The following is a 15017-nucleotide window of genomic DNA, read 5'->3' as shown; positions in this document are numbered from 1 at the left end:
TTCGGTCTCGTTATCCTCTTCTTTCTGTCCATTCCTCTGGTTTTGGTAGTTGATTGGATGGACAGTTGTGTTGTGATCCCAGTGTGGCCACCTCTAGATGGACATGGATTTTCTATTAGGGTATGAACGTTTAAACGAAATTGGGATCATTAAAGTGGAGAAAAATCCCTAACTGAAAAATATACAGTACAGTCAAAGGTTTGGAGACGCCTACTCATTCCAGGGTTTTTCTTTTTCTACATTGTAGAATAATAGCAAAAACATAAACAATGAAATAACATATGGAATCATGTAGTAACCAAAAGTGTTAAACAAATCAAAATATATTTTCTATCCTTTAAAGTGGCCACCCTTTGCCTTGATGACAGCTTTGCACAAGCTTGGCATTCTCTCAACCAGCTTCACCTGGAATGCTTTTCCAACAGTCTTGAAGGAGTTCACTTGTTGGCTGCTTTTCCTACACTCTGCGGTCCAAGTCATCCCAAACCATCTCAGTTGGGTTGAGGTCGGGTGATTGTGGAGGCCAGGTCATCTGATACAGCACTCATCACTCTCCTCCTTGGTCAAATAGCCCTTAAACGGCCTGGAAGTGTGTTGGGTCATTGTCCTGTTGAAAAGCAAATGATAGTCCCACTAAGCGCAAACCAGATGGGATGTCGCTGCTGAATGCTGTGGTAGCCATGCTTGTTAAGTATGCCTTGAATAAATAACTTTCACCTTGAATAAATTTAGGCCATTAGCACCATCACACCTCCTCCTCCATGCTTCACGGTGGGAACCACGCATGTGGAAATCATCCGTTCACTTACTCTGCGTCTCACAAAGACACTGCAGTTGGAACCAAAAATCTCACATTTGGACTCATCAGACCAAAGGACAGATTTCTACCGGTCTCATGTCCAAAAAGTTAAAATGATTGAGTGACCGGTTGGTGCAATGGGCAGAGCGTGCTGTGGTGTGTAACGGGGCTATGGAAAGTCACTGGGGTGGTTAGATATGATTAATTTGGGTTTCCATTAAAGCGGGAAAAAACACTTCTCATCTGTGATAGGCTAAGTGAATAACGTGATGCGCCTCCGCTTGTAAAATTTGATTTTGATTTATAAGGGCGGGTCAAGTTTACCGTTGAAGCTGCTTCACTCAACTCTGCCTCACGCCCCACCACTACGGCGTTTAGTTAGCTTCTTAGCTACCTGTAAAAAGCATTAGTGTTTATTCGCCTTAGCCTATTTAGCTAGCTCAAACCAGCTAATCTGCCAAGATGGATATCAGAAATTGGCTTCGCCAAAGCACCCAAACAAAGCCAAAGGAAAGGAGAGCAATGGGCAGCAGCATCAAACCGCCGAGGCCACCGCCAAGCCCAGCAGCGACGAGTGCAGAGCCTGCCCACCCTTCCACAAGCACCACTAGGATAATGGCGCCACAGCCCCCTCCACTTCCGATTGTTCCTGACGATCTTAGAACAGAGGAGCCAGCCCAGGTTTGCCTAGAATCCTAGCTGTGGGTTTTCTGTCAAAAAACATTCATTTAATAGCAACTGGTTCATAGGAAGATGAGAAACGTTCTGTCTCTGAGGGTTGTTTCCTATGGAAGCAATTGTAAAACACACAAGAACTTGCTTGGGGCTGTTGAAATTGCTGCAATCACACACACACCCTGTTTAAGGGGAAGGGCTGTCATACGTTGTTGATGGCAATAGAACATATGGTTTTGTTTGTGAATACCGAATCTAAATTGTACAAATCAGTCTGTTTTTTTGTAGGTCGTTTGTGATTGGGTGTGTACATGATTAGGTATGTGAATGATGAGGTGTGATTGTCTGTACGGGACGTGCGCTTCTTGGGATTATGTAACAGCCAGAGGCTGCCGTTACATAAGCTTCCCTCTACCTTAGTCCATGATCATTGCACTGGTGGCCTGTGTGTGTCAACAGAAGCTTCCTTGCCACAGGGTGGTAAGCGCAGGGAGAGGGGGAGAACCCGTTGAGCTCCTCGATTTCAATACAGCCTATTGACCACTTTCTGAGCCCTTCTTTGTTCACAGCTGCAGTACTCCGAGATCTTCCAAGTTGGCACATCTTGACCTTTCTCACGTCGAATTTACACAGGAAGCCTTCTATTAGGTTGATACTGATTTTGTGTCTTTTGTGAATAATCTCCTCCGGCTCACATGGTCCGTGTATAATTTATACACACTTGAGAGTCATTTCAAGCGTATTACAACTCCTGGTTAATGCCTGCTAGGGCCTGTCTGGTAAATCCTTTGGCCTAATGTGAAACTGATGACAACCTCCTGATAAATTGGCCTGTATTGAAGCTACCAGCAGTTTTCCTGCTCTGTGACCTGTAGTGGCTCAGTGAACATGTGTTGCTGCTGTGACACCGAGCATAGGATCTTCTCTGGTTTTTGTAGTAAAACTCACTCGTGCGCTGGATTGAGCGTAATCTATAATCTCTTTACTGACGTAGATGGAGAGAGGGAGACGGTTCTAGTAGTGCCATTTTTCCTCCTCCTTTTTCAGTGGGTCAGTTCACTCACCCTTTTAAAACGTGTGTGTGTGTGCGTGCGTGTGAATTCTCAGTGTAAAAACAAAAGTCTCTCCATTTTTATCTTTTCCCTAATCAGACCTGGTCTTATTCTTTTCGGTTCCTAGTAGACCAAAAGGCTTCCTCCAATCAGAAGCACTGTGTTAGTTTATCTGATTCTGGTTTGGTGGTTTCTGGGATCTGCAGAATTAGTCATTTCTATTCTGCGGCGTGATCTCGCTCTGGTAAATGTTCTGGTACGGTTGCCTGGTAGCTGGTGTGACAGAGGCCAAGCCTGGAGCCTGTTGAAGAGCTGTGGAGGTGTCCGGTCAAAACCTGCAGGCTCTGGTCTTCTGGAACTGGACCGGGCCGTTAGTCGCTGTGGTAACCCGCTCGTCCCCAAAACATGCTACTGGCAACCCTGCCTACCACAGGCCCCCTCTGACTCAGCTTGGGGTCTCTTATCTCTCGTCCTCGCAGTCCCCCAGGCGTGCACTGTCCGTGACGTCATCCTGTTTAGTTGGCCTAGTCCCGCGCCGCCTGCAGACCTGTTGTGTAACTCAGTGGGTCAGAGCGAGCGTCAGCAGCAGAGTATAAAGTATCAAAATGACAAACACAAATATGTAGGCCAGGAAACAGGGCCTCTGAAACACTACACTCAAGGCATTTATGGACCGAAATCAGCACCGGTGTCACATGTCCACTCCACTCAGATGGCATCCTGAAAGCCTGTGGTTTCAACCAATGATGGGGGGGGGGGGGGGTGGGGGTGGGGGGGGGGAATCAATAGTTACATATCGCAATATTATTTTGGACAATATTATATTGGATACTTTGGCTCCCAAGTATTGACTTGTAAAAAATAAATACTAGGTAGTGCTAGTCGCTTATTTTTCATCCTATAGCTTGTTCTCCATCTTTTTAAATGGTGAACATGTTTTCAGCACTTTTTTTATTTCCATGACTGATCAAAACGAATTTCCTCATGCTCTCTTGTCTCTCTAGAGCAGACGTATAGTGAGCAATATGTTTGGAACATCAAAATCACAGCATCGAATCGCAATACATATAGTACGGGAACCTAAGTATCTTGATAATATCGTATCGTTAGGTCCCTGGGAATTCCCAGCCCTAGTTTCAACTGTTTCTCAACTCCTCGCATGTTTTGTCGATGGCGACACATATTTGATCTACCGTAAAACTTCAATGAATTAAAACATCACTGGCTACAACTTGCGCTTATTAAAGACAGGCTTCTATTTGAGCCAGGCATGTATTTATTTACTTACCTTTTTCTGGTCTACCTCAGACCAACGTTGAAGACGTCATTCTCACTTGTTTTGGATCAATTCCAAAATGCCTGTCTGTTGCCTTGCCTGACTTTTGCTCTGCGAATTTGATCACTGCCAGCTCGAATTTGATGTCGCCATGGCAAGCAACGATGATGGATTCCAATGTTTTTTTACTTTTTTCATGCACATGACTATGGGAATATCAAAGACCTTGTAAACAATTTTTAATTTAGATCCGGTGTTTATTTGAAACGGGTGTTTATTTGCTGGAATGATGCCCGCCTGTTAAATGGCAAAGGTGGCTATTTGAAGTTTTACTGTAATACCAACACCAACATTCAGGGGCTTGATGTTTCGATTAGTTTCCGAGTTGAATCAAGTGTGGTAGAATAGATCAAATGGACTTTGTAAAATGACTGGGTTGAGAAACCCTGGGTTAAAAAGTGTATGGTGAAGAGAAAGTGGAACTCTTTCTAGACAAATCATTGTCTGAGTGGCACATACAAGGGAGACCATGACAACATCGAGCCACTGTTGTCGTCATGGCACCCCCTGGTATTCTCCAGGGCACACTGCCACTCTGGGTTGATAATTGTCTGTCTTTGGTACTCGGTACTACGCACATGCTGCTGCTCTGTTGTAGGCGCCGCGTGACGTTAGCTAGAGCTGCCTGTAAAGCAGTGTTACATAAACAGCCAAGTCAGTGTATCACGGTTGTGTAACCCAGTGGCTTTTTGAAGACGCCCCTACCTTACACCCCTCCCATCCCAGAAACCCCAGCCCCTCTATACAAAGGAGGGGTCAGTCATCCACAGGCGAAACAGGAGAGAGGGAGGGAGTCAGTGGAGGCCTGCTGCGTGTGTAAATGTGACGCTCCTTTAAGAAGCACAGTATGCATACGAGTCAAATGAATGTGAAAAATTTGTCCGCATTCTCCATGCTTCTGGACTGAATTATGGCAGGAAGTTGAATGGTAGTCTGTCGTCGCTGTGGTGACCTTTTGTGTGTTAGTCAGTTTTTTTTTGCCTCAAATGCCTTCAATATGACTCCCGTCCCACTAACCCAATTGCGGCTGCCTCCCTTCTCCTCCCTCCAAAGTAGACCCCTGCCCCCAGGTCCAATGATGTCTATAGATAAGACACAGTCTCTTCAGTCAGAGGACTAACGTATCCCCTCTCCCATGTGTACTGTAACTGCTTTATGTGGTTGTGTAATCTAGTGGAATGGAACCAGGCAGGAGAATTATGAATGAGTGTGAATTACTAGCTAGTGGGTTTAGAGAGACCAGAGATGCTGTTTTGGTACACTGCATTGTTCATCTCCAACTAGGCACGGCAGAATTTTCCACACAAAATAACACCACCGAGCAAACAAACATACGGCTTAGTGGCGTATTGTAGGGGTGGCGGGGGAGCGATGTTCACTGTTTCCCTCAGAATGCCCTTTGCCCCCCTCCCGGTCCCCAGGAAGGAAACCGTGGTGGGGGTCGGTGGTATTGGGTCCTGAGGCCTATTCTGCGGCATTTGACTTTTAGAACTGGTTAATTTCCTTGCCTTGGTTCACTCCATGGCTGTTTTACTATTTGATATCCCAGCAGTCCTTTGTCAGACCGCCCCTCCCTCTAATAGGATTACTGGGGTTGGATGGCTGAGTTTGGGGGGGGGGGGTTGATTTAACCCATATCCCTGTATTATGTTCCCCAACCTTGTGCAATAATAGTCTGTTGTGCTACAGTGTCACTCACTGGCTATTATGATTGGACCACTGCCACGGCTCGACGTGTGTGTAGTGTCGTTGCCATGGAGCTAGTCCACTCCGTCCCTGCTCATAGAAACCAGGGGAGATGGTGTGTGTATTGCCATGACTTGTTCAGTGCCATTCAGAAAGTTTTTTTGGGGGGTTTCCTGGGTCCTGTGTTGGGAGAATGGAACTTTTATTTTTGATTATGTAACAGTGGGTTGTGTATTGTAACATCGTGTCCCCACTGTTTGGTTGGACAGTGCTGATGTTCTCCTCAAGGTGTGTGCGTGTGTGCGTGTGTGCGTGTGTGCGTGCGTGTGTGCGTGCGTGCGTCCACTGGCAACTCACCTGGTCAGAGGCTCCTATAGCAATAGTAATCTAATTGTAATCAAAGCTGACCTAGCTATTAATAGGCTTAGTGCCGGCTGTTTCATAAACATGCTTAGTACACCGGTCACGCACATTGTCCAGATTGTCATACCTTCGTACCGACCTTGTGCCATCCTGGGATATTCGTTAATACCGGCACTGAACACAAGGGGCACAATTTTCAAACCACACTTAGCATCTGTAATCTGATGCTAAATGCTAACGAGGGCAGGGTTAACATGTTATTCAGTCTCTGACCTAAACTATTTGCAGGACAGACCTACCAGCTCATAAAGTTATACAAGTAACTCAAAAATGCCACTCACCCTTTGCTGCACGCACAAAATAAATATTAGACAGCAAGGCTCTTGATCCAGGAGGGGGTTCTCTGCTGTTACCAAGTGAATGCTTGATTTTGGAAGATGCTAACCACTCCCCCTCCTTGTCTTGTAACCTTCATGAATTTTTGAAAGAGACGTATTTTTTTGTTTGTTTGTAAGTCACCTTTTGCAAGGGTTTGGCCCTGGCCCTAACACCAGGGTCATATTCATTAAGGCATTTAAAACATTTGTTTTCTGAATTACCTGTTTCAGTCTGTTTTCTTCCCTTTTTTAACCTTTGACCCAGTGCAGGGAGGTGGGAGTGACTGGTGATGTAGAGCAGGACTGATAAAATGCCTGGCAATTGACAAAGGGTTTGCTTCCTACAGAAGGGTCATTTTAGGCTATGATCCGTCCCAGAGAGAGAATTGACGTCTGGAATTTTACAGGGGCTGTAACGGAGGGACAAAGCCCAGATATACAACAAGTAGACTTATACAAACTTTCAACAACCTTCTGGATTACATTGCGTATCCCTAAATGGTTTAATTACCTATTTCATATGGGAAGGGTTTGGTGCCCAACCTTTCAGTAACCTCTATTTACACTGAATGTACAAAACATTAAGAACACCTGCTCTTTCCATGACATTGACTGACCAGGTGAATCCAGGCGAAAGCTATGATCCTTTATTGATGTCACCTGTTAAATCCACTTCAATCAGTGTAGATGAAGGGGAGGAGACGGGTTAAAGAAGGATTTCTAAGGCTTGAGACAATTGAGACATGTATTGTGTGCCATTCAGAGGGTGAATGGGCAAGACAAAATATGTAAGTGCCTTTGAACAGTGTATGGTAGTAGATGCCATTGGATGTCATTTGGATTAAAGTACTTAAGTAAATATACTTTAAAGTACTACTTAAGTAGTTTTTTGGGGTATCTGTACTTTACTATACTGTTTATATTTTTGACAACTTTTACTTCACTACATTCCTAAAGAAAATAATGTACTTTTTACTCCTTACATTTTCCCAGGGTGCAGTATATAGGGTACTGTTTTGACCAGGGTGCAGTATATAGGGTACTGTTTTGACCAGGGTGCAGTGTATAGGGTACTGTTTTGACCAGGGTGCAGTGTATAGGGTACTGTTTTGGATGCAACCTCAATGAAACAACAAGGTGTTCCTACCTCCTCAAATTCAGGTTGTAACACACAAAAAAAGTGGAAAAAGTCAAGGGGTGTGAATACTTTCTGAAGGCACTGTATCTGCAGTGTCTATTCTACTCTTGGTTAGGTGGGGCTGGGTTGAGCTGTATTAGTTGGATTGGGCCTGTCAGTGTTGGCTACAATGAGACAGTGAAGATGTATGTGGTTCATACTGGGGGGGGGGGGGCTGTTTGTGTGGGCAGTATCTTTACTGACAAAGCTGGTGATTTAAACCGGTCTGTCCAGACCCATGAAGCACCAAAAGCCCCCCTGCCCATAACCCCAGCACCAGCGCTCAGTGTTTCATAAGCGCTCCATGTTTATGAGCACTTACATAAGCACCTCAGATCTAGTCCAGGGTGCCTCCTGTCTGCAGGGAAGGAGGGCCAGACAGAGTCGTATTCAGCTCTGGCCAAGTTACTCCCTCTTAAACACAAAGGATTACTGTCTCAATGGATCTTAAATATAAATCCTTCTGGGTCTTTTTAAAAAAAACTGTTCTTGAATCAGTCTATACCACTCCTTCAGTGATGGAGAAATCCATGCCTGTTATACAGCATGCCTTTATAGGTATTCAATCGACATACATTTTCCTTGATTCACGTCTTGCATATCATGATCTCCTCCCTCCGTCTCTCTCCACAGACCAGCCTCATAGCACTCCCTTCAGCTCGGAGAATGAAGCGCAGGGAGGGGACTCTGCGAGATGGCAGTGCACCGCCCCATCTACCTCACCCTCGGGGGGGACGCCGTCCCACCCCTCTCGACCGTCCTCGCGGCCCGAGAGCCACACCCCCTCACGGTCTCTGAGGGAAACCAAAAAGCGCTCCCTCTCCTACTCCAACAAACCCGCACACATGAGGAGGAACATCAGGTATGACCTCTGCCCTCTTAGGACATCCAAACTCTCATATATAGAGGGCAACATCTAATATAGGCCCTTAACCAACTTCAAAGATTCAATGAACAGAGATATTCAACCATTAATTCCCTAACTTGTGATCTTAATCATCCATACAGCACACGTAGTGCATCTAAAGCTGTGTTCTCCAGCCTGTCTTGTTGGTTTTCTCTAGTGAATGAAGAAGATCTCTGTATTACTCAGTCTGGCAACAAGTCAACCATGCTGCCATGAGTGGGATTATTTCCCTAGTGTTTATTACATTATTAAAGCTCTCTCTCACACACAGACAGATATACTCACAAACACCCATACGGTGATAAACAGACATGCACACAAATACACTCTAAACCAGCATTTCCAAAACTCTGTCCTCAGGACCCCCACATTTTGTTTTTATTTACCTTTTTTTGTCCTGAGGACCGAGTTTGGGAAACCCTGCACTAAACACATACAGCATTAGTAATGTACTGTATCCCCATGCAATCTGGCACTCTCTAGTCAGTCTGTTGGCCCTATAACAGAGATGGATGCCTGAGGCCTATTCTGAGATCTCTACTCTCCCTCTCCACTGCTCTCTCTCTCTCTCCCTCTCTCTCTCTTTCTCTCTGGGATGTAGAAAGCTGTTGAGGGAGCACCAGTTGGAGGCGGTGACCAAAGCTGCCCAGCAGGAGGAGCTAGAGAGGCGGCAGAGGCTGGAACAGCAGGGGAAGGAAGGACACTTCCCCGTTCCCCTGCTACCTGAGTACACTCCAGGTAGGACACACACACACACACACACATGTGATTGATAGCTGGAGTGTGAAATCAGAAAAGTTTATGTCAAATCAGAAATGTATTTGTATTGAAATATAATATATCATAATATCAATGTACTGATTTGATACTTAACCCACTCCGGTAACTAACCACTGCATATCTGCCTCGGTCATCTCCAGGAGATCAGCGTATGTCTGCTAGTGTGGCCGAACGGGACCATGTGATATGCCTGGGCACCAGTTACAGTAGCACTAATGTCAGTGAGGACGTCTCCAAGGCTCTGATCACAGAAGCACACGCCCCAAAAGAAGGTGAGACCCCAGTCACTATTAGACACCGATTTGTAGTATCGCTCATTAAAATAGAGAAGACTCGGGGGTCTGTCACGCATGACATGTTATTGCACATGTACAGTCGTGGCCAAAAGTTTTGAGAATGACACAAATATACATTTTTACAAAGTTTGCTGCCTCAGTTTGTATGATGGCAATTTGCATATACTCCAGAATGTTATGAAGAGTGATCAGATGAATTGCAATTAATTGCAAAGTCCCTCTATGCCATGCAAATGAACTGAATCCCCCAAAAACATTTTAGCCCTGCCACAAAAGGATCAGCTGACATCATGTCAGTGATTCTCTCCTTAACACAGGTGTTCGTGTTGACGAGGACAAGGCTAGAGATCACTCTGTCATGCTGATTGAGTTCGAATAACAGACTGGAAGCTTCAAAAGGAGGGTAGTGCTTGGAATCATTGTTCTTCCTCTGTCAACCATGGTTACCTGCAAGGAAACACGTGCCGTCATCATTGCTTTGCACAAAAAGGACTTCACAGGCAAGGATATTGCTGCCAGTAAGATTGCCCCTAAATCAACCATTTATCGGATCATCAAGAACTTCAAGGAGAGCGGTTCAATTGTTGTGAAGAAGGCTTCAGGGCGCCCAAGAAAGTCCAGCAAGCGCCAGGACCGTTTCCTAAAGTTGATTGAGCTGCGGGATCGGGGCACCACCAGTACAGTGCTTGCTCAGGAATGGCAGCAGGCCGGTGTGAGTGCATCTGCACGCACAGTGAGGCGAAGACTTTTGGAGGATGGCCTGGTGTCAAGAAGGGCAGCAAAGAAGCCACTTCTCTCCAGGAAAAACATCAGGGACAGACTGATATTCTGCAAAAGGTACAGGGATTGGACTGCTGAGGACTGGGGTAAAGTCATTTTCTCTGAATCCCCTTTCCGATTGTTTGGGGCATCTGCAAAAAAGCTTGTCCGGAGAAGACAAGGTGAGCGCTACCATCAGTCCTGTGTCATGCCAACAGTAAAGCATCCTGAGACCATTCATGTGTGGGGTTGCTTCTCAGCCAAGGGAGTGGGCTCACTCACAATTTTGCCTAAGAACACAGCCATGAATAAAGAATGGTACCAACACATCCTCCAAGAGCAACTTCTCCCAACCATCCAGGAACAGTTGTGACGAACAATGCCTTTTCCAGCATGATAGTGCACCTTGCCATAAGGCAAAAGTGATAACTAAGTGGCTCGGGGAACAAAACATCGATATTTTGGGTCCATGGCCAGGAAACTCCCCAGACCTTAATCCCATTGAGAACTTGTGGTCAATCCTCAAGAGGTGGGTGGACAAACAAAAACCCACAAATTCTGACAAACTCCAAGCATTGATTGTGCAAAAATGGGCTGCCATCAGTCAGGATGTGGCCCAGAAGGTAATTGACAGCATGCCTGGGCAGATTGCAGAGGTCTTGAAAAAGAAGGGTCAACACTGCAAATATTGACTCTTTGCATCAATTTCATGTAATTGTCAATAAAAGCCTTTGACACTTGAAATGCTTGTAATTATACTTCAGTATTCCATAGTAACATCTGACAAAAATAGCTAAAAACACTGAAGCAGCAGACTTTGTGGAAATTAATATTTGTCATTCTCAAAACTTTTGGCCACGACTGTACTAGAGACTGACTGTGGTCCTCCTGCGCCAGACGGACAGATTTCCATGTTTGATATGCTAGGTAATGTTATGACCCGTTTCTCTAGCCTTTCAATGTCACTCATTATAACCTATAAACAGAAATGACCTTTGAACCCCAGGTTTTGTAAATGGGATCAAATGTGGGTCAGATACTTACTGTATGTCAAGTAATGGAAATGGTCTCGCTGTAGAGTGTACTTTTTATGAAAGTGCTTCATGAAATTAGCTCAAAATAGTGCTCCAAATAGCAGTATGGGTTAGTTATCGACTGGGACCGGCTCTGAGCAGTCTTAGATGGATTAGCTGGCTAGAGAAGGAGAGTCGCTATAGTATAGAACTACGTAATCTCCGGTGGGCATCGTGTGCTTTTCCTCCGCTGGCCATGACAGACACACACACCAGTCTGCTTGTGGGTATAGATCCACACCGAACAGATCCGTTCCCAATTAAAGCCAGCGTGGTGGAAGGGGGTTCATCAGAGACCAGTCTGGTGTTGCTGGGTCCTGCGTAAGAGGGAAGGCAGATAAGGTGACCATGTCAGAAATGGAAGTTCATTTATAGAGCAAATAGCTGGTTAATCCTGGTTAATGCCTGCGCCAGCCAGCCTCAGCCCAGGCAGCGCGGTGACATTTCTGCCCAGGGTTATGTAAAACCGTCCTCCACCTCCTATAATCCAACTTGTATAACCACCTATTCACCAGATTTATATAAGCTCTCTATCACCCTCCCCTCTCTTCCCCTCCTCCATGCCACATCTGAAGTCTAACAAACGTTACTTATCACTTAATATAGATGACGTGGAGAGCCGTTTAGAAGATATGGATATTATTATTATTTATTTTTTGGGGGGGCAAACAGATTTTGACGTGGCTATTTGAGACGAGGACAAGTCAGGTGGGAACTTTTTGAAAGATTTATTTACCTAAAGATACTAAGACAAATATGATGCCAGAATTATTATTTTTTTTACATTCATTTCATAGAATTTGTGAAAACACATGCCATCTTTTGGAGAAATGGTGATATTGAAACACTTATTATTGAAATGAATAAAATATCATATTTAGTTTATTTGTATGTTAGGAAGTATTGTGTAACATAATGGTCAAAATGACTGTTTTGATCAAAAGGCACCTGCACAATGCAATGGAAACTGGGTATTATATGGATCAGGTATGGGCAACTTTGATGTGGGTGGGGGCCACAGAAAAACAGAACTCATCATGAGGGGCTGCAGTGACTCACCAGCAAAACATTTTAGCGGCCCTCCTCCTGACAGCGAAGAGGGACATTTATTTTTTAATATAACTGGTGATCAATGGGCCCCACCCCGGCTGCCAAGTTGCCCATCCCTGATGTAGAAATATATTAAATGTTTCTCCATTTCCATCTACAATACTAACAAAAACACTCTTTTTCCTTTCTCAACCATAGACGTGATCGAGCTGAGCTCCGACGAGGACGAAGCCCTGCAGATCAGCAGCGAGTCCACCAATGAGGAGGAGGAGGAGGACCGGTCGGCGGCACCCGAGGCGACCGGCGCCCATGCAAACGACGCTGTGAACCAACCGGACGCCCAGGGGCGTGTCTTGGTCAACCTGAACCACCCAACCGAGGAGGCAGACCTGTTCCTCTCCCCTCAGCTGGCCCGAGTCGTCAAACCTCATCAGGTACAACTGACTCAGTACAGACATGGATTTTCTTGTTAACACAGGCAGCCTAGCAGTTAATATAGGGACAGTTTCCCTGATCCATATGAAGCCTAAAAAGCACTTTCAAATAAGTTTGTCTGTCTCTGGGGAAACCCCACGGAGACGAACCATTGTATACAATGCAGTCAAACAAATGCAACAATTGAATTATTCTGTCTCTCTCTCTCTCCCCCCCCTTTTCTCTTGTCAGATCGGTGGGATCCGTTTCCTGTATGATAACCTGGTTGAGTCTCTGGAGCGCTATGAGAGCAGCGGTGGCTTGGGCTGTATCCTGGCCCACAGCATGGGTCTGGGCAAGACCCTGCAGGTCATCTCCTTCATAGACATTGTGCTCAGACACACCCAGGCCCACACTGTGCTCGCCATCGTGCCTGTGAGTGACTACCTGTACTCTGTTACCTCTCTCGCTCTGCGTTCGGTGTTCTCTTTGTGATCCAAATCTAATCGAATGTTATGTCACATGCTTTGTAAACAATGGGGGTGGACTAACAGTGAAATGCCTACTTGCGTACATACTGGATGTAGCTTGTAGTCTCTTGACTGAGAATTTACTCTTCCTCTTCCTCTCTCTCACACTCTTTCTCTCTCTATATATGTAGGTCAACACGCTACAGAACTGGCTGGCCGAATTTAACCTCTGGGTCCCGACCTTTGATGCGCTACCCGTGGACGTGGACCCCACCCAGGTCTCCCCGCGCACCTTCAAGGTCCACATCCTGAACGACGAGCACAAGTGAGTTTCCCGTCCTCTCTGGGAACGGAGATATCCCACTCCCTCCTCTTCAAAAGCTGAAGCCTTCTTAGGCTTGATCATGGTTTTGTGTATGTGCGGGACTAGAGATGATTCACGCATAGCTCTTGCTCTGCTTCTGCTAAGTGTTCTGCATCACACAACTACCTAACGATATGGCTCTAGTACTTCCACTGCTGTGTATCAAGTGTGTGGCTTTCCATCGCACACAGCTTTGCACATTACTGCTCTCCTGCAGACATGTCATAGCAGTTGACCCAGTGACCTAATCGCTTCCTCTGCTCAATCCCTCTCTCTCCCTTTCTTGCTGTTCCTCATCCTGTCCTCTATCGACCCCTCCCTCGCTCCCTCCCTCTCTGTGAGTGAAGTGAAGCCGAGTCTTTGGCTGCTGGCTCTATAATTTTTTTCTCTCACTGTAAGCCTGGCCGCGCTCATCAGACAAACCAGACAGTGTTGCAGAGTTATCAGTCAATGATCCCGACTGTACAGGAACCAGGGAAATGTTTGTTAAAAAAAAACATAAATAAATATGAATTCATAAATAAATGCACAAACATGACTCGTCTATCGACCAAGTGTGTAACTACTTCAGGTCTACTTAAATGTGTCTAAATGGCTGTGCTATTATGTGTCCAACATTGTCACTGATGTGCTCTCTCTCTTTTCCTCTGTTCTCTGTGCTCTCTCTCTCTGCTCTCTCTCTCTGCTCTCTCTCTCTGCTCTCTCTCTCTGCTCTCTCTCTCTGCTCTCTCTCTCTGCTCTCTCTCTCTGCTCTCTGCTCTCTCTCTCTCTCTGCTCTCTCTCTCTCTCTGCTCTCTCTCTCTGCTCTCTCTCTCTCTGCTCTCTCTCTCTCTCTCTGCTCTCTCTCTCTCTGCTCTCTCTCTCTCTGCTCTCTCTCTCCTCTCTCTCTCTCTGCTCTCTCTCTCTCTGCTCTCTCTCTCTCTGCTCTCTCTCTCTCTGCTCTCTCTCTCTCTGCTCTCTCTCTCTCTGCTCTCTCTCTCTCTGCTCTCTCTCTCTCTGCTCTCTCTCTCTCTCTGCTCTCTCTCTCTCTGCTCTCTCTCTCTGTGCTCTCTCTCTCTGTGCTCTCTCTCTCTGTGCTCTCTCTCTCTGTGCTCTCTCTCTCTGTGCTCTCTCTCTCTGTGCTCTCTCTCTCTGTGCTCTCTCTCTCTGTGCTCTCTCTCTCTCTGCTCTCTCTCTCTCTGCTCTCTTTCTGTGTGCGTTCTGTCATCGTCTTCTTTTCTCAGAACCACGACCACCAGAGCGAAGGTGATCTCTGACTGGTCGCGGGACGGCGGCGTGCTCCTGATGGGATATGAGATGTATCGCCTGCTGTCCCTGAAGAAGAGCTTTGTGGCGGGCCGGAAGAAGTCCAAGAAGGCCCAAGGACCGGTGGTCATCGACCTGGACGAAGAGGACCGGCATCAAGAGCTCCTCAAAGGTCAGTAGGTCAAAGGTCACGG

The 15017-nt window shown here is 46.0% G+C and overlaps 1 protein-coding gene across 3 annotated transcripts in view; it reads left to right on the top strand.

Annotated features, from left to right (window-relative positions):
• LOC106572303 (helicase ARIP4) overlaps nucleotides 1-15017 on the top strand; it is a 69501-nt gene that overhangs the window by 37538 nt on the left and 16946 nt on the right. For all 3 annotated transcript variants that reach the window (XM_045695988.1, XM_045695990.1, XM_045695989.1), the window contains 7 exons: nucleotides 8099-8327; nucleotides 8974-9110; nucleotides 9293-9424; nucleotides 12529-12764; nucleotides 12997-13179; nucleotides 13406-13539; nucleotides 14802-14995. In XM_045695988.1, coding sequence (XP_045551944.1) covers nucleotides 8099-8327; nucleotides 8974-9110; nucleotides 9293-9424; nucleotides 12529-12764; nucleotides 12997-13179; nucleotides 13406-13539; nucleotides 14802-14995 — 1245 coding nt within the window. The remainder of the gene's footprint in view (nucleotides 1-8098; nucleotides 8328-8973; nucleotides 9111-9292; nucleotides 9425-12528; nucleotides 12765-12996; nucleotides 13180-13405; nucleotides 13540-14801; nucleotides 14996-15017) is intronic.

Source organism: Salmo salar, chromosome ssa15 (assembly GCF_905237065.1).
Source record: "Salmo salar chromosome ssa15, Ssal_v3.1, whole genome shotgun sequence".
Taxonomy (NCBI): Eukaryota; Metazoa; Chordata; class Actinopteri; order Salmoniformes; family Salmonidae; genus Salmo; species Salmo salar.
The sequence above is the reverse complement of the archived record's forward strand: the minus strand, read 5'-3'. Positions and strand labels throughout refer to the sequence as shown.